Source organism: Capricornis sumatraensis, chromosome 3 (assembly GCF_032405125.1).
Source record: "Capricornis sumatraensis isolate serow.1 chromosome 3, serow.2, whole genome shotgun sequence".
NCBI lineage: Eukaryota > Metazoa > Chordata > Mammalia > Artiodactyla > Bovidae > Capricornis > Capricornis sumatraensis.
The window spans coordinates 44,979,072-44,999,278 of NC_091071.1; the positions used below are offsets into that span (position 1 = coordinate 44,979,072).

Consider the following 20,207-nt stretch of genomic DNA (forward strand, 5'->3'; position numbering starts at 1 on the left):
GATGAAATCTGAAAAATCACTACTTGACAATTATCACTGTAGTAATGGACCCAGATGGAATTATCAAGAGATACTAAAAACTGGCAGATGAAAACGTAATGAGGGGAAAGCTAGTAACATAGTCCCAAAGTAAATTATCTCCCCAGGAATACCTATACACATGCTTTTTTTAAATTTATTAACTTCCAATAGAGAAATCTTGTAGAAAAATTTAACGAAGTAATAAGAATTAATATCACCTGTGATGCAGCAAATCAACAATGCACACACCTCAATAGAATGCACTGAAAAGAATTCTGCATCATTCCTGTGGCATTTCTTATAAAAAGAGGAACTTAAGGATGCTTCCATACTGAAAACAAAAAGAGGTAACCCTCACCCCTCGGCAGGTTCTAGACCTGTAATGAACAAAATCTGAGTCGGTCTCTGGGGCAGAAAATAGTCCCTGATCAGTGGCAATGTCCTGATAATTAGAAAGCACACTCTGAAGCTTTAAGGAAGGCTGGGATTATGCCATGCAGCTCTCCCACCAACAGTTTAGAAACACTCACAATTGGAGAATCTAGGTAGATAATACAAAGGAGTATACCATGTTCTATGTCTAGGAAATATTTCTGCAACTTGAGTGTACATTTAAGATTATTTCAAAATAAACCATTAAAGAAAAAAACTCCTTGACCTCTTTGGTTTTGGTCATGGTTTCTGCAATGATGCTGGCAGCTCCTGGGTCATCTGTTACTGGGATAAACGGCCGAGAAGAAGCTGAGCAAGCAGACGGGGTCACTGCAGAAGGGGTCACAGCATCCTCAGAAGAGATAATCTAGTTTGAAAATGAATAAGAAAAAGGAGAAACTTGGCAACATGGCACACTTCCCATCTAACTCCAAAAGGCTTACTTACCCCTTAGGTCATCTGGAATATGCCAGATTTTACAGAGATAACAAACATTTATATTACCAGCTACCACCTCCAGTGCAATCTGAGACAGCCCTGCAAAGTTAAGCATATTCATGTCCCAGGAAAACCTATTAATATTCACAAGCAATCACATGAAAACAACTAAAATGAGCACACATCTCTCCAAGCTGGGCTTTTCCCCAAAATAAATTACAAAAACCTTTAGTTTTCAGAGTGTTCAAGTTTCAGAATGACAGATGAACAACTATGTGTTGTACTTAGCAACTTTTTAAAAGAATATTCCCATCTACACACTAAAAGGCTCCTTTTAAACAGAATACTAATTCAAGCCAAAAATCACAGTACTAGACACAAAAACATTCTGAATTAAGTTAAAGAATGACTTGTACTTTATAAGACACAAATGAGCTACCTTTCACTTCCTCATCAAACACTTCTTTACTGCTTTACCATTTTTTACCTCTCCTCTCTTTTCTTGCCATGGATTTGGACTCAGCCTGTCTTCAATATCAACAGCCAGCACACACTCCTCTCCATTCATGGGACTGACCATGGCAGATACATCAGAAGGGGGTGCCGAGGAGAAGGAAGGACACTCCACTGGGGCAACCATGCCAGCCGGCATCAGGGCCCCGACCACGGTGTCTCTGTCAGGAGGGAAAGCCAGGCCTGTGGTGAGCTGCATCTACCTCTGCTGGATGGCAGAGTCAGGGGTCAGGGCAACTGCTTACTGAAGGGTTCCCTCATTATTATAGGATGACTATAAAAAGAGAGCTTTAGAAAAATACTGAATGTTACTACTATATATCTGTTGCCTAAAATACTTACTCCTGATCTTATTTACTGAACGACCATAGTGATAACAGGTGAAAAACTGCCAACATAAAAATCAGACCAGAATAAGCCTCTGGATTTCTCTGAGAAATCTTGGTTGTTAAGAGTCTAAGGATAATTTGGGTTTTTTTGTTGTTAGGTCACTAAGTCATATCCAACTCTTTGCGACCCCATGGGCAGCAGGCACACGAGGCTTCCCTGTCTCTCACTATCTCCTGGAGTTTCCCCAAGGTCACATCCATTGAATCAGTGATGCCATCCAACCATCTCATCCTCTGCTGCACTCTTCTCCTTCTGCCTTCAAGCTTTCCCAGCATCAGAGTCTTTTCCAGTGAGTTGGAATTCACATTAGATGGCCACAGTATTAAAGCTTCGGCATTAGTCCTTCCAATGATTATTCAGAATGTATTTCCTTTAAGATTAACTGGTTTGATCTCTTTGCTCTCCAATGGGTTCTCAAGAGTCTTCTCCAGCACCACAGTTCAAAAGCATCAAATCTTCAGTGCTCTGCCTTCTTTATGCTTCAGCTCTCACATCTGTACATGACTACTGGAAAGACTTTGACTATAGCCTTGACTATATGGACCTTTGTTGGCAAAGTGATGTCTTTGTTTTTTAATACACAGTCTAGGTTTGCCATAGCTTTCCTGCCAAGAAGCAGTCATCTTCTAACTTCATGGCTGCAGTCACCATCCACAGTGATTTCGTGTTTATTGTAAGCCAGATACCAAAGGTGCCTCACACAAGCCAGTGAAGACTAAATGTCCTCTCAACGACTAAGTTAGCTTTTAGTTTAAATGAATGTCCCTAAGTATTTATTTCTATTCATCACATACATAACCACAATACAATGATTGATGGGCCATTTATTTAGTCTGCATGAAAACAGCAGCAAAATGGAGGAAAAGACAACATTATCAAACATCCTCCTTATCAAGAGTGAAGGAGATAACTGTCTTAAATATTACTGTATATAAGCATCAACTAATTCTTCCCCCCAAAACAGGTATAAAGCTTATTGGCCATAAAGAATAATGAAAATGTTCTTCAACAATTTTCTAATTCATATTTCAACCTCCATTAAAGAAAAGCATAAAGATACCATCATTCACTATCAAAGGGTGTATGACCTAAAACTCACAGTATTTAAAAACAGTAGCAAACATTCTCCATCAAAAAATGACAAAAACCTAAAGTTTACACAATTGTGGGATGTCAAAAGCTAGCAAACAAGCCTACCTGGCATACATGATTTGCAATGCTGTAAGTATATGAGACAAGGCCTGTTGTTTGGCCAGATTTCCATCTAATGATAGGAGAATCTTGGCAAGAGAAGGGCGATTTGGTTTAGAATTATTTGCACCATTGATTTTATTACTGGCAGGAGAAGAATCAGCATCAGAAGGCACACCTGGAAAAGTAAAATAAAACTGAGTTCAATTTTTAAGATCAGAGTTTGCTCTGTTTCTATAATTTGACCTTTCCATTTCATTTCAAAGCACACTGCAATCTGCATTTTGCTATTTCACAGATTAAATATTAGTTTCACTAATAATCTCTCATAGTTTAAAAACAAACATCTATAGCGAAGGTTTGCTATAACTACAAAACTATGTAAATGCTTTTGCGAAATGTACTTACAACAATTTACTCTATACATATATAAGCCATGAAAATACTATGATAACGATCTATATTTACTTATCGATGAAATGTAAAGTAAAACAAAAAATCCACAACATTGGTGAGAAGACAGTATGTTCACCATATACAGTGTTAGTAAGTTCCAGCTCACTGCCCTAAGAGTTCCCAGGTCTGAACACAGGGAGAGAACCAGATGGAGCTGAGTGGTCTCTGTGAGAAGAGGAGGCTGAGCTCAGCGCCAGGGAATCCAGTGTGGCCAAAGTTCACAGGACAGGATAAGAGAGGGAAAAGCTGCACAGAGAGTGCCCTGGAGATGCAGGCATTCTCACTCATAAGACGCCCACATAAATGGGCATGACTCAGAGACAAAGAAAGAACTTGTATGAAAGGACTAGGAGAACACAGAGGTCCCGGCTACTGCCTGTTGCCATCAGCTAGAGGGAAGACCTCATAATTCACAAGGCACTGAGTAAAATACTCAATGGTAGGAAATTATTAGTCCCAGAGTAATATCAGCTCTGAATCCACTTAACAAATCCAAAACAAAGACCCAAGGGGATCAAACTGTTTTGAGAGTAATTTAACTGTATGTAAGCTCAAGAAGATTCATTACACGCACAAGAATCTCCAGCAACATTCACAATGTATGGCATCCAGCTAAAAGCTACCATGTTGGAAGAAAGGCAGGAAAATACCACTCAACTCAGAAATAGGAAGAAAAATCAACTGATCTAAACAATCCAGAATTGACATACATATTACCATCAGCAGACAACTTAAGTTGAAATACTTATTATATCTGTATTCCATATGTTCAAAAGAGAATCAGAGACATGAAAGATAAAAAAATACTCAAATCAAATTTCTAGAGAAGCAGCTAGGATGTCTGAGATTTAAATAGTGTGGTAACATTAACAGCAGATGAAAATGAAGCAAAGATGAGTGCATGTGAAGATACAGCAACAGAAACTATTCATGTGAAACACAGAAAAAACAGTTTAAAAATGAACAATGTCATTTACCTGTGGAACAACTTGAAGAGTCCTAATACACATGGAACTAGACTTCCCAAAGGTACACGGAAAAAAATTTTTTTGAAGAACAGTGACTGACAATTTTACAAAATGGATGAAAACTTAAAACCCAAAGATCTAAGAAGCACAATGAACCACAAGTGCTTGAATCATGAAAATAAAAACCAGGGAAATAAAAAGAAAATCCTAAAAGCAGTCTTAGATAACAGACATGCTATGTACAGAAGAACAAAGGTAAGAATGACAGCAAATTCTCAATGAAAACAATTCAACCTAAAATTTTACAGTCTGCTAACATATGGTGCAAACATGAAGCAAAATAATGCCTAGTTTAGCCATAAGAAGCTGAAAGGAAGAATCGCAGATCTGAGCTGACAAGACATAAAAAAAGAATTCCTTCAAGCAAAAGAAAAGTGATTCCAGATGGAAAAAGGATCTCCACAAAGAAATGAAGAACACTGGAAAGAGTAACTTTGCGAGTAAATATAGAGATATTCTTTTCCTATTACTTATCTCATTTAAATAGATAACCTGATGTTTAGAAAGACTAGTTTAAACAACTGTAACATTTACAACATAAAGAGAAACGCATAACAAAAGTAGCACTGAGACCAGGAGGGCAGAAGCAGAGTGTGAGGCACACACTGCACATGAAACAGTGTGACCCCACCTGCAGGTGGCGATGGTGCAGTCGCTGAGCTGAGTCCAGCTTTTGCAACCCCATGGACTGTAGCCTACCAGGCTCCTCTGTCCATGGAATTCTCCAGGCAAGAATACTGAAGTGGGTTGCCATTTCCTTCTCCAGGGGATCTTTCCCACCCAGGAATCGAACCTGAATCTCCTGCACTGCAGGCAGATTCTTTACCAACTGAGCTACAAAGGAATCAGCTAAAGGCAGACTATGATACATTAAAGGTGCATAATTCCTAAAACAACCACTAAAATAACACAAAAAGTTAGAGTTCAAAGAAAACAAAGAAGAAAATACAACATCAAAAAGAACAATTAATTCAAAGAAAGGCAGAAAAAGAACAGAAAAAACAATAAACAGCTAGGACTAACATAATACAAAACAAATAGCAGGATACTGATTGAAAACAAATACATTCATAATCACATTAAATGTGAGTGAAGTAGAGACCCCAATTGGAGAGTCGCAGATAAAAAATTAAAAAGCAAAATCCAACTATATGTTGCCTACCAGCAAGTTTTTTTCAGTAGATTAACAGTAAAAACAATGGAAAAAATATATCATAGTTTCTCATGTACCTATTTTCTTATCAGTCAAACTTAATTTCAAAGCAAATGGATGAGAGGATAATCTGTTATAATGATGTCAGTGTCGATTACTCAAGGAGAATAAACATCTACACTAGAAAATTAGGAAGACCCTAAGCCAATGACCTAAGCTTCTTAGAAGAAAAGAATAAAGATTAAACATCAGTGAAACAGAAAACAGAAAAACAATGAAGGAAAATCAAGGAAACTGTTGGCTTATTCTTTAAAAAAACTTAATAAAACTGATAAAGCTATAGACAAACTGGAAAAAGAAGATACAATTACCAATATAAGGAATGAACAGTAACACCACTACAGAGTCTACAAATATTAAAAGAAAAATAAGCAAACACTGAGACCAACTTTTGCCAGTAAGTTAAACTTCCATCAAAGACACAAATCTTACTACAAAAGAAACAGCTAGCCCTAAATCTTAAAGGAATTAAATTTGTGGTTTAAAAATACTGTACAAAGAAAACTCAAGGCCAAGACTGCTTCACTGATGAATTCTACTGAAATAATACCAAATCTATACAAAGAAGAAAACTAACAAGAAGGAAACACCACTTCATTCTGTGAGGACAGACAGACAGAGACATTAATAGAAAACTATAGCCCAGTATCTATCATGAACAGAGAGGTGAGTTCTTAACTGGCTTTTTCTTTTTTTTTAAAGCAACTAGAACAAAAAAGGAACAAAAAGAATAATCCTTATGTCAAAAATAAAGCTGAAAAATATATAAAACTGGGCTGTCACGGTGGGCTGGCCACAGAAGACCACTGGCCTTGTGGGACTGGCTTATGTTTAACAGTCCACATGAGAAGCTAAGAGTATTGTATACAAAGACTCTTGGATGTTCTTGGATGAACCTCTAAAAACACACCATACAGAAGGTACATAGTACAGATTACAAATGAGAAGCTGGGTACAGTTAAAACAGAACCAGAGGTTATAAAATTAGAAGAGCAACTTCAGAGTGGTTAGAAGAGGTGATTTTTCAGGCTGAAAATGAATTAAGTCTGCAAGAAAAATGGTGGAGTGGAAAACATGGGAGTCCTCAGTGGAAGAGCCTCCTGCCAACCAATGGAAATGGATAATATAAACATTAAGTGACTAGTGTCTTCATGAGAAACTATATAGTCAAAAACATTTATACTAAAAATATTTTCATATTCATCTATGATCAAGAAAACTGATATATAACATATTTAGGACACTTGATAAAACAGATGATTATGGTACCAGGGGCTTGTGAATCAATTTTTGATTTATAGAGCAGCTATTCAAATTACTGAAGAAGCTAAAGTTGAACGGTTTTATGAAGACCTACAAGACCTTTTAGAACTAACACCCAAAAAAGATGTCCTTTTCATTATAGGGGACTGGAATGCAAAGGTAGGAAGTCAAGAAACACCTGGAGTAATGGGCAAATTTGGCCTTGGACTACAGAATGAAGCAGGGCAAAGGCTAATAAAGTTTTGCCAAGAGAACGAACTGGTCATAGCAAACATTCTCTTCCAACAACACAAGAGAAGACTCTGTACATGGACATCACCAGATGGCCAACACCAAAATCAGACTGATTATATTCTTTGCAGCCAAAGATGGAGAGGCTCTACACAGTCAGCAAAAACAAGACCAGAAGCGGCCTGTGGCTCAGATCATGAACTACTTATTGTCAAATTCAGACTTGAACTGAAGAAAGAAGGGAAAACCACTAAACCATTCAGGTATGACTTAAATCAAATCCTGTATGATTATACAGTGGAAGTGAGAAATAGATTTAAGGGAACAGATCTGATAGACAGAGTGCCTGATGAACTATGGATGGAGGTTCGTGACATTGTACAGGAGACAGGGATCAAGACCATCCCCAAGAAAAAGAAATGCAAAAAAGCAAAATGGCTATCTGAGGAGGCTTTACAAATAGCTATGAAAAGAAGAGAAGTGAAAAGCAAAGGAGAAAAGGAAAGAAATACCCATTTGAATGCAGACTTCCAAAGAATAGCAAGGAGAGATAAGAAAGTCTTCCTCAGCAATCAATACAAAGAAATAGAGGAAAACAATAGAATGGCAAAGACTAGAGATCTCTTCAAGAGACCTAGAGATACCAAGGGAACATTTCATGCAAAGATGGGCTCGATAAAGGATAGATGGTATGGACCTAACAGAAGCAGAAGATATTAAGAAGAGGTCGCAAGAGTACACAGAAGAACTGTACAAAAAAGATCTTCACGAACCAGATAATCACAATAATGTGATTACTCAACTAGAGCCTGACATCCTGGAATGTGAGGTCAAGTGGGCCTTAGAAAGCATCACGACAGACAAAGCTAGTGGAAGTGATGGAATCTCAGTTGAGCTATTTTAAATCCTGAAAGATGATGCTGTGAAAGTGCTGCACTCAATATGCCAGCACATTTGGAAAACTCAGCAGTGGCCACAGGACTGGAAAGAGTCAGTTTTCATTCCAATCCCAAAGAAAAGCAATGCCAAAGAATGCTCAAACTACCACACAATTGCACTCATCTCACACGCTTTAGTAAAAGTAACGCTCAAAATTCTCCAAGCCAGGCTTCAGCAACACGTGAACCGTGAACTTCCAGATGTTTAAGCTGGTTTTAGAAAAGGCAGAGGAACCAGAGATCAAACTGCCAACATCTGCTGGATCATGGAAAAAGCAAGGGAGTTCCAGAAAAACATCTATTTCTGCTTTATTGACTATGCCAAAATCTTTTACTGTGTGGATCACAATAAACTGTAGAAAATTCTGAAAGATGGGAATACCAGACCACCTGACCTGCTTCTTGAGAAACCTGTATGCAGGTAAGGAAGCAACAGTTACAACTGGACATGGAACAACAGACTGGTTCCAAATAGGAAAAGGAGTACGTCAAGGCTGTATATATTGTCACCCTGCTTATTTACTCATGAGTACATCATGAGTAATGCTGGGCTGGATGAAGCCCAAGCTGGAATCAAGCTTGCCGGGAGAAATATCAATAACCTCAGATATGCAGATGACACTACCCTTATGGCAGAAAGTGAAGAACTAAAGAGCCTCTTGATGAAAGTGAAAGAGGAGAGTGAAAAAGTTGGCTTAAAGCTCAACATTCAGAAAACGAAGATCATGGCATCCAGTCCCATCACTTCACAGTAAATAGATGGGGAAACAGTGGAAACAGTGTCAGACTTTATTTTGGGGGGCTCCAAAATCACTGCAGATGGTGACGGCAGCCATGAAATTAAAAGACACTTACTCCTTAGAAGGAAAGTTATGACCAAACCTAGACAGCATATTAAAAAGCAGAGACATTACTTTGCCAACAAGTTCCATCTAGTCAAGGCTATGGTTTTTCCAGTGGTCCTGTATGGATGTGAGAGTTGGACTCTAAAGAAAGCTGAGAACTGAAGAATTGATACTTTTGAACTGCAGTGTTGAAGAAGACTCTTAAGAGTCCCTTGGACTACAAGGAGATCCAACCAGTCCATCCTAAGGGAGATCAGTCCTGGGTGTTCAGTGGAAGGGCTGATGTTGAGACTGAAGCTCCAATACTTTGGCCATCTGATGCGAAGAGTTGACTCATTTGAAAAGACCCTGATGCTGGGAGGGATTGAGGGCAGGAGGAGAAGGGGACGACAGAGGAGGAGACGGTTGGATGGCATCACCGACTCAATGGACATGGGTTCGGGTAAGCTCCGGGAGTAGGAGGCCTCGTGTGCTGCAGTTCATGGGGTCGCAGAGTCAGACATGACTGAGCGACTGAATGGAACTGATTCAAATTACTTCAAAAATGATATATATTTTTTAAAACAGAGAGATTGTGGCAAGATTTGGAAGTTAACTAGAAAAATTCCATAGATTTTCAACACAGAGACCATATTTGACAGGTGAAGTATTTTTAGTAGTATATTCAACACATCATTTAATTTTTCATTGTGCAAAAAAAAAAAAAAAAAAAAAAACAGAAACGGTACTTGTTATTTAAACAAATTTATAGGTCACTGAAGTGAAGTAGTAAGAAAAAAACCCATCAAATTAGAATTTGTTATACACTGAGAAAACTAATTTGGTATGTGAAACATTATTTATAGGAGAAGTTCTGGCCATTTGACTTTAGTCTTCTTGATCATACAAAGTACAGCAGGAGAGAAAGAGAGTTTCTGCAAAAGAAGAGATACTAAGAGTTCTTAAGTTTACCCAACATACAGACTGGCTTGTATTCAAAACATCTGGTTGTATGGTTATAACTTCAAGCTGGAATCACTAAGTAGTTGTCACTAATTTTCAATATGAATGCAGCTGGGTATCAAACAGAAGATAAATGCTATTAAAAGAACGAAGCGGTTTGGCAAGTTTAAGGTTATACAAAAATAAAATTACTTATGTCCTCAATTGTACATACATTTATATATAGAACTGAATGAAAAAGAAAATAAAACATATGAAAATTTGAGAGATGTAACTAAATCAGTGCCGAGACAGAAGTTTATAGTACTAAAAGTTTACACTAGACAAGACAGTCTCAAATCAATAATCTAAGCTCTCATCTCAAGAAAGTAGAAAAGAATAGAAAATAAACATAAAGCATGCATAAAGGTGAGAACAGAAACCAATACCACTGAAAACAGACGAGAGAAAATCAAAGAAATGAAAAGTAGCAAAATCAAGTGGGGTGTATTCAAGGTATGGAAGACTAACTCAAAAACCTGAATGTGAATACTAAAATAGCAGATTTTACTTGTAACAGCCCAAAACTGGAAGTAATCCAAATGTCCTAAAAAAAAATGTATTTCTACACACTAATAAGGAGCAACTTGAATATTTCTAGAAAAGACCAAGGAACAAAAGAAATTTTTTAAAATACCATTTATAACAGAATGAACAATATGAAATATTTAGGGATAAATATGACAAAAGATATGCAAGACCTGTATACTGAAACTATAAAATATTGCTGAGAAATATTAAAGACATAAACAAATGGAGAGAAATAGTATACTTGTGAGTGGGAACATTCAATACTGTGAAGCAAACCCCAAACTGATCTACAGTCAATGTAATCAAAATCCCAAGTAGGTTATTTTATAAAAACTCACAAGATGATTCTAAAAGTTACATGGAAATGCAAAGGGTCTAGAATACCCAAAACATATTTGAAAAAGAACAAAGCTAAAGAATTACCAAAGCCTGAATTCAGTCTTTTATAAAGCTATAGTAATCAAGACAATGTGGTATTTGCATCAAAATACAAAAACAAATCAACAAAACACATCTGAGAATCCAGAAATAGACCCACACATAAACAGCTGATTTTTTGGCACAAGTACAAATTCTTCCAAGACAGAAAGGATACTGTGTTTTCGACCAATGCAACTGAAACAACTGGATATCCAAATACCAAATATAAATTTCAATTCATACCTCACACCATGTACGAACTTTAACTGAAGATCAAGCATACACCTAAAACTATAGAACTTTTACAAAAAAACATGGGCAAAGAATCTTTATGATCTTGAGTTAGGTAAAGGTTATTTAAATACAACAGCAAACTATGATTCATAAAAGATAAAAATGGATAAACCAGACTTCATCGAAATTAAAATCTTTTGCTCTTTAAAATTTACCTAAGAGAGAATGAATAGACAAGTCACACTATGCAAACTAAATATCTGATGAAAGACTTGTATACAGAATACATAAAGACTGTTCAAAACTCAACAATAAGGAAACAAACAACTTAGGTTTACATACAGGCAAAAGATATGAATAGACACTTAAAACATAGTAAGACACTCAACATCATTAGTCATTAGCAAAATGCAAAGTAAAATTACAGTGATGTAGCACTATACATCTATAAGAATGGGTAAAATTAAAAACTGACTACATCAAATACAAACAAAAATATGGAGATGCTGGAGCTACAGAATAACCACTTTGCAAAACAGTTTGTAGTTCTTAAGAAGATAAACTTGTATCTACCATACCAACCAATCATTCCTCTTCTAAATACTTAGCCTAGATAAACATAAGTGTGTGTGTCCATATAAAGACTATACACAAATGTTCAGAGCAAGTTTATCTGTATAGTCAAAGTTAAGAAGCAACAAAAAAGTCCATCAACAGGCCAACTGATGTATCAACTGCAGTATACCCATAAAACGCTAGCCAACAATTAAAAAAGAATGAAATACTGATACATGCAACGTGGATGAATTTCAAAATAATCATGGTGAGAGAAAAAAGTAAGGTTAAGAAAAAAGTACATACTATATGATTCCATTAATAAAAAACTCTAAAATGGCAAACTGATCTACAGTGACAGAAATGAAGTCAGTGGTTGTGGAAAGCAGGGATGGGTCTACTCAAGGGTAGTATACACATTTGTTCATTATGTCGACTGTGATGATGCTCTCACAGGTGCACATATATCAAAGATGATAAAAATTAGTCTACATGTGTTGGATTGTTTTAATATGTAGATTATATTACATTCATACATGTATTCACTTCTGAATACATATATGCATTCAGCTCTGAATAGAGCTGTTGAAAACACCAAAGGCCTAAACTTTAAAGTCCCTCTGGTCTGCACACATGCACAGCATTGCCAGAGCTGTCCTGATCACAAGAACCAGCACTGTACTTCCTCCAGTTTTCATTCCAGCATAAATCATAGCACAGAGCACCGTGATGACTCTGAGGCTATGGTTCAGAACGTAGGTAACTCGGTGCTACAAACTTTAATCTGGTAGCAGTATTAAACATTCCACCTATGACATTCTATCTACGCAGAAGGATATCGTATAAAACATGGATCTTGGTTACCTAAATAGGAAGCACCTAAAGGGTCTCTTGCAGTCTGGAAGAGGACAGGCTCGTGAACAGAGGGTGTTGCCACATCAACGGTTGTCCATGCCACGCTGTGAGAAGACCCGCAAGCTACTCGTGTGATCTTCTGGCCTTCTAAGCCTTGCACAAGCGTGGGCTTCCTATTAACTGTGGTTGTGCCATTGCCCTGTTGGCCATGGTCATTGTCACCCCAAGCATATACCTGTTAAGGGGATAAAAATAATTTTTCAACATTTCAGAACATTCTTTAAGTTCACTTCAAAATTCTTGCCGAGTGCTTCCCAGATAGCTCAGCTGGTAAAGAATCTGCCTGCAATGCAGGAGACCCTAGTTCAATTACTGGGTCAGGAAGGGACCCGCTGGAGAAGGGATAGGCTACCCACTCCAGTATTCTTGGGCTTCCCTTGTGACTCAGCTGGTAAAGAATCTGCCTGCAATGCAGGAGACCTGGGTTCAATCCCTGGGTTGGGAAGATCCCCTGGAGAAGGGAAAGGCTACCCACTCCAGTATTCTGGCCTGGAGAATTCCATGGACTGTATAGTCCATGCGGTCACAAAGAGTCAGACATGACTGAGAAACTTTCACTTTCATTTACTTAATATCAATCCAATGAATTCATCTATATACTGTTCTTAGAAGCAGGAAGTTCTCCTCTTCAACTACATATTGTAACATTTTTTCCTTAATTTTGCAAAGAGAAAATGATCCAAAAAAATATGTTCACTTTTCAAGGAATTTTCTGCTTTCCAGAATTAGAAAGTATAATTCCTTTTTATTTCATTCTGATTGAAGTACAATATGCTGATTTGCTGTCATAAATGAATTTCAAATTATATTATCTATGAGCCTGTCACAGGACAGCCTTATGGTGGAGGAACAAACTCTTATCAAGGATAATTTCAGTTCTGAAATGAAATACATACATTTCCCTATCAGACATTACAGTGGGAAAGCTCACTACTTTATAACCTGCATTAGTCAGCAGTCTTTCCTGGATGCCCTCACTCATGCTGACAGTTAGGCAAATGTACACAGGAACACAGTAGATATAGCCCACCCTTCTGGTTTTCCAAGTACCAAGACTCACTTCATTTTGTCATAAGTTACACTATCAACATAAGATCTTGTCACGAGCTCCCTTACCTGTCCTGCATCAGTGACCGCCAAGCAGTGCAGGGCCCCAACAGCCACATGCACAATCTTCTTCCCTCTCAGCCCTTCCACTACCTGTGGTTTCCGCACATGCACATCCGAGCCATGGCCCAGTCTGAAATAGTCCCCCTTCCCCCTGCAAGGAATCAACAGTGAGCATTTTAATACATGATTATGGTCTGGCAATACCCCACAGCAAAATACTCACTGCCACAGCACTAGAGCCAGCTCAATGACAACACACACAATGCCCAAGGTCTTAGAAATTATAAAATGGTATACCATTAATTCAAAATAATACATTAATTCTGCTAGCAAGATCCCTAATGCGTGTAACAGTATTTAAGTTACTGATGTAGATTTCATATAGAGACTGAAAACATGACACGCAACCTCAAATGGCTCTTAAAAGATCTCTGCAGTGATTCTTCCCCAAGCTGCCGCTGAGTCATGATGCTAAGACCAAGGCCATCACACTGTCTACCCATGGTCCGCTGGATATTCCACCTTTTTCTGATTTAATAATCTTTCACTGGAAACACACATGAACTTTTTCAGGGATCTAAGAAATCAGAAATCTGTTTTCCACATATGTGATCACTAGGCTCCTTGCATGGCAAAAAAAAGCAGAAAAAACCCCCTACACATACTTCATCTAAATAACAAAGACAAGCTAGGCCAAAATTTCTCCAGTGTTCTTTTCTAAACAACCCAGTTATAATTGGATATTTCTTCTTATAATATTGTCACTAATCCCAACTCAAAATAAATAAAAGGACAAAGATGCCTGGATGAGCAAGAAAATAAAGGCGTCCCCCTCCATGCAAGCCCCTGAACAGACACACTGGTGGGTGACAGGCATTTACGTACCATGTCCAAACTACACCCGACTTGGTGAGGGCCAGGGAGAACTGTGCTCCACATTCGATCTGGCACACCCCTTGTCCATTAAGTCTCTCGATGTTCTGGGGGATGTTACAGCCTTCACTTCCTCCCCGGCCCAATTTTCCAAAGTCACCATCACCCCAGGAAAATACCAAGCCTAAGTTTAAAAATATACACATCAGGCCAGCATCTCACAGCATTCCTCCCCCAAAACGTGGAGTCAGACAGGACCTACCTTCATCAGTCAGAGCCAGGGTCTGTGCATCTCTACTTCCACATGCCACTTGGATTACTCTGTGACCAAGAAGGACTTTCACCTACTCAATTACAAATTTAAAAACAGAATCAAGCACAGGCACCAAGAAAGCAAGGGAAATGTTTCCCCACAAAATGAAAGCCAATACTGCACATATCTTTATGAACTGTCCTAGACTCGGAGCTTATCTTCTCTGGAAATCAGCAGATGGGAAGCTTTCTGTAAGCAACAAAAATATGTATAATCACCATTTTGGGCTTCAGTTGTGTTGTGTTATCCCCATGTCCCAAGCGGCCGTACTCTCCGAGACCCCAGGTGTACAGTTCACCACTGGAAGTGAGGGCTGCACTGTGTGAGCTCCCACAGGCAATATCCCGGATTCGCTTGGTTTTCAGGGCCTCTATCAGCCGTGGCTTGTCACAGTTCCTAAAGCAAGATTAAATAATATTCCCTATCATCAATCTAGCCTCTTTAAAGAAGAGGAAAAAAGGACATCTACACTGATCCACATTTAATCAAAACAGTATCTTTAGATTGACTTAATTATCAAACCTTAGAACATGTGAGGCAAATCACATTCAGAGATATTTTTTAAATGTATTTTTAAGTTTCTTTTGCATAATAACCCATCCTATTCAATTTTTTTACAAAAATTAAGCATTCATTATTAGTAACAGTTTTTCATTAGCAAAAATGAAGAAAATATTCTTACATTCTACTGAAGTGTCCAAGTTTGCCATCATCACCTTCACCCCAGGAAAACACTTTGCCATCGACAGTTAAAGCGGTAGCGTGCCGTCCACCTGCAACATTCACATAGATAGAGGCTGCTAAAGTTGGTTTAAAAAAAGATAACAGCATAACTACCTCTTGTTTGGCACACAGTACGTGTGATTATCTGTCAAATGAGTAAATGGGATCAACATTTAAGGATGACAATTATATAAAATAAATGAAAATTTCTACAAAGTTTAAGTCCTAGAAAGGAAGAAGCAGCAAAATAATGCTATTTTTAGCATTATTAAATTTAATGGGGTTGCTATATTAAATATATAAAAGATCAAAATTCAGATGGAAAAAGTAAAACTAAGTTCATTTGCAATTAGACAAATTAGCAAGTGTTGATGGTATTCAGGCTTTTGTGAAATGCATCTCAACAATGAAATTACTAAAGCAAAAGTACCATCAACTGCAATAAAGGCATTATGCTCACTCTTCCCGAAACAATCAGCTCACACTCTTTCCTCACCATGGCGCATTCGTTCACTCCATCCATCCCAGCTCAGAACTGAAGGGTGTTTCCTCTCTGTTACCAGCTCCTAGGATCCAAGACCCCCTTACCAACAGAGCCCACATGATCCAAGGCAATGTGCTCAGCTAAAAACAATGTTTTCCACACTCTTTCACTAAGAGAGGACAGTGACAAAGATGTGACTAACGAGTGAGGCTTCCAGAAAAACTCTTTGAAGGGGCAGAGTGGGCTTGAGGAAATGCTTACGTGCTCACCTGTAGCTGCAATGGGGATGGACAGTAACCCCTCACGGGTACTATAGCTGCAACACTGTCCCTCCCCCTCACCTCCAGACTTTTCCAGAGGAGAATGGTAAAACATGATCTTGCTCAAGGCACTACTGTTCAGATTTTCTGTTATATGGGGTTAAATCTAACCCTATTCAGTATAAATACAAACTCAGTTTGTATCTAATTCAGTTTCACTCCTCAGAAGCCAAGCACAGTGCTTTAAAATAATGCTCTATATGTTTCCTGAATTGAAGCAGTGAGACTTTTTAAAAAATGACCCTTTTTTATGGCTAGAATTTACAGACACTTGAAATCTGATGAAACTTACAGGCTATGGTTCCAAAAAATAACACGTATTTAAGCACAGAACATGATTACTGCAATCTTTTATGAACCTGAGACCACAGTTCAAAATTAAAAATCCCCTCCTTTGGAGGGGTACGCCCTACATGGCAGAATACCAATAACCCCTGATCTCCAAAAAGTCTTGTGTAACAAAAATAATTAACTCTAGACCATCTGAAGTTTTACATTACCCAATTTTTACTTCTAATAATGAGTAGAACTTGACAGAATGCAAGGACACTCTAGGGAAAACTGTTTAAAGCCCCAGTTAATTACAGAGCCTGAGCAGCAGGCTTGTCTGAGCACAAGCGTCAATTCTGGCCTCTACCTGAGTGAACAGCCACCTTCTTGACCACGTAACTGCTGAGAGCTGTGATCTGTCGTGGGATGGGCACAGTCCCACTGGAGATGCCCAGCCCCAGCCGGCCATTCGTGGCTTCTCCACAGGCATATACTTTTCCTTCCACTGTCACTGTAAGAAACAGGAGTGAGGAAGAGACTCACTTTTTGTGACACAACAACTATATGTTTAGGCTTCAACATCATTTAAAACTTTTATATTATTTGAATAATCATACCTGCAAACAAACTTTTAGAACCACCAGCCACCTGTACTACATTCAAAGCTGACAGTGTCTCAGAGAATGATGGAACTTTTATCTAAAACAAAATTTTTTAAAAAAGCAAAAGAAAAAAGAAAATTTTATTTACACTTTTAAAATTACAAGCAATCATATTAAATAGTACAAAGAATTTACCTGGTTACACTCTTCAAAGAATCTCTTGTCTATTACAGATGCATAAGCATTTTAAGAATGAAATGATATACTGGAATTTACTTTAAAATAAGTAGGGGTGAGGCTATGTAGAAAATAAAGACAAAAATGTGACCATCCACACCTGCTGAAGCTGGTACAGTGACAAAAGGACCAAGTCTCTATTCTGTCTACCAGGTAGGTACATCTGAACATCTCCATAATAAAAGGTGAAAAAAAAAAAAACATACTTAAAGATATAAACAAACATTTGGTAAACTATATTTTATTTCAAGTCATGTCCTTCTCATTCTTGTTAATTCTGACTTCTCTAAGAAACTATTAATATATGCGTAAATTTCCCATTAGAGATGAATGTGATTTAAAATTACTCAAGCCCCTGTAGAAAAAGCCTTTTATGATGCCCATATGTCATAAAGTATCAGTCAACGGAAGAAGGACGCTCTTCATCCCAACTATGAAGCACCCATCTGCCTTTCGTGTGCAAACGCCCATGTGCACACAGGACCCTCTAGACAGCTCACTGTAACAGGAGAAGTGCCCAGAGCTCCTAGGCCCCACACATCTCCAAACGCAGCACAGCGGCCTCAAAAACAAAGGGAACCCAAGGCTGCTGAATTATATAGGATCATTTTCATCATACTAGAACCATGGTCTCAAAATGAATGAGTTCTAACTTTCCGTTTCAGTGTCTCAACAATGCAAATAACAGGGATCTTACAACGAGGTCTCGTGAAATACTAAGTAGTGTCTGTGCTAAGTTGCTTCAGTCATGTTCAATTCTCTGTGACCTTATGGACTGAAGCTGCCAAGCTCCTCTGTCTGTGGGATTCTTCAGGCAAGAATACTGGAGTGTGCTGCTATGGCTTCCTCTAGGGGATCTTCCCGACCCAAGGATCGAACCTGCATCTCTTGGGTCACCTGCGTTGGCAGGTAGGTTCCTTACCAATAGCACAACCTGAGAAACCCAAGTAACAGAGATGCTCAGTCAAAAAGAAACTGTTTCCAGACACTAAACCTTGGAGGAACCTATTCTGTGCTGCCTTAGTTCAGGGCCACAGGTGAATTCAACTCGAGTTCAAATGCATACGTTGTCGTTCCTACTCTTTAAAATATAATTATAGTCTACAATTTTCACCTCTACGCTTGTCAAATGGTTTTGGAAGTGTATCTTCTAGTTTATAAAACAGCAATAATGCAACTATACCTAACATGCACCAAGGAAATGTTTTCCAAGGACAGAGGCATGTTAGAACCTAAAATGATAATGTCTATGAGTTCATATCAAGAATTACTTAAGAAAAGTCCATTTTAAAAACAATATATAAAAGGTATAATGTATGGTAGAAATCAAACCAATATTGTAAAACAATCATAAACCCTTCAATTAAAAATAAATAAAATTTTTAAAAACACACATAAAGGGGAAAATCATTATAAAAACTTTTAGAGGCCTGGCTAATTCTGGGCCTGTGTCCAAACAGTGTGGGGTGGCGAGCGCATGGGGTGTCAGGCACACACCTTGGAACCCTTCAGACCTCCCAGCTGGTCCTTGTCATTCAGGCCCCACACAAAAACTTTGGTTCTTATTGTAGCTGCTGATTCCAGACCTGCTGCCTTCCTTCTAATAAGGCTAATCAAAGTAAAAAAATAAAACAGAAACAGAGGTTAATCACATAGTAATTTTTTAAATAAAGAGGAAACAACCTAAAGCACACAGTTTGCTGGTTACTATCAAACACACTTAAAATTTTGCTATAACTAAACAAAATCCGAAGTATACACAAAAGTTAGTGGTACAGAGGGTCAAAATGTCTACAAACCAACATACTACCTTTCCTTACTAGAATTTAACTTTAGCTATTTATCCTGGTGGAAATCTTTCTAGGAGTTGTTATTGTTGTTTAGTTGGTAAGTCCTATCTGACTCTCTGCAATCCCACAGATTGCAAAGGCTTCCCTGTCCTTTACTATCTCCCAGAGCTTACTCAAACTCATATCCATTGAGTCAGGGATGCCATCCAACCATCTCATCTTCTATCATCCCCTTTTCATCCTACCCTCAATCTCTCCCAACACCAGGGTCTTTTCATATGAGTCAGCTCTTCAGATCAGGTGGTCAAACTACTGCAGCTTCAGTTTCAGCATCAATCCTTCCAACGAATATTCAAGGTTGATTTCCTTTAGGATTGACTGGTTTAATCTCCTTGTACTCCAAGGGACTCACAAGAATCTTTTCCAGCACCACAGTTGGAAAGCATCAATTCTTATGCACTCAGCCTTCTTTATGGTCCAACTTGCACATCTGTACATGACTACTGGAAAAACTATAGATTTGAATAGACGGACCTTTGTCAGCAAAGCGATGTATCTGCTCTTTAATATGCTGTCTATGTTTGTTGCTTCTATCTTTTATATTCATGACTTCACTCACCATCAGCAGTGATTCTGGAGCCCCAAGAAAATAAAATCTGTCACTGTTTCCACTTTTCCCTACCTATTTGCTAGGAAGTGATGGAACTTAATGTCATGATATTTTTTTTTTGAATGTTGAGTTTAAAGCTAGGTTTTTCACTCTCCTCTTTCACCTTCATTAAGAGCCTTTTTAGATCCTCTTAGCTTTTGGGCATAAGAGTGGTATCCTCTGCATAGCTGAAGTTGCTAACATTTGTCCCGGTAATCTTGATTCTAACTGTGATTCATCC

General features: G+C 38.2%; 1 protein-coding gene and 1 pseudogene across 1 annotated transcript in view; one reads left to right on the forward strand and one right to left on the reverse strand.

The window, feature by feature from the left end:
* Window positions 1-20,207, reverse strand: part of HERC2 (HECT and RLD domain containing E3 ubiquitin protein ligase 2) — a 242,029-nt gene that overhangs the window by 57,477 nt on the left and 164,345 nt on the right. Inside the window, exons 56-67 of the mRNA XM_068968361.1 lie at window positions 19,025-19,136; window positions 17,306-17,387; window positions 17,056-17,199; window positions 15,574-15,664; window positions 15,110-15,287; window positions 14,841-14,922; window positions 14,591-14,762; window positions 13,712-13,856; window positions 12,545-12,770; window positions 2,992-3,163; window positions 1,379-1,565; window positions 680-820 (exon numbers count right to left, since the gene is read on the reverse strand). Of these exons, the coding sequence (XP_068824462.1) occupies window positions 680-820; window positions 1,379-1,565; window positions 2,992-3,163; window positions 12,545-12,770; window positions 13,712-13,856; window positions 14,591-14,762; window positions 14,841-14,922; window positions 15,110-15,287; window positions 15,574-15,664; window positions 17,056-17,199; window positions 17,306-17,387; window positions 19,025-19,136 (1,732 nt within the window). The remainder of the gene's footprint in view (window positions 1-679; window positions 821-1,378; window positions 1,566-2,991; window positions 3,164-12,544; window positions 12,771-13,711; window positions 13,857-14,590; window positions 14,763-14,840; window positions 14,923-15,109; window positions 15,288-15,573; window positions 15,665-17,055; window positions 17,200-17,305; window positions 17,388-19,024; window positions 19,137-20,207) is intronic.
* On the forward strand, window positions 4,521-6,811 carry LOC138075537 (NADH dehydrogenase [ubiquinone] 1 alpha subcomplex subunit 5-like; annotated as a pseudogene).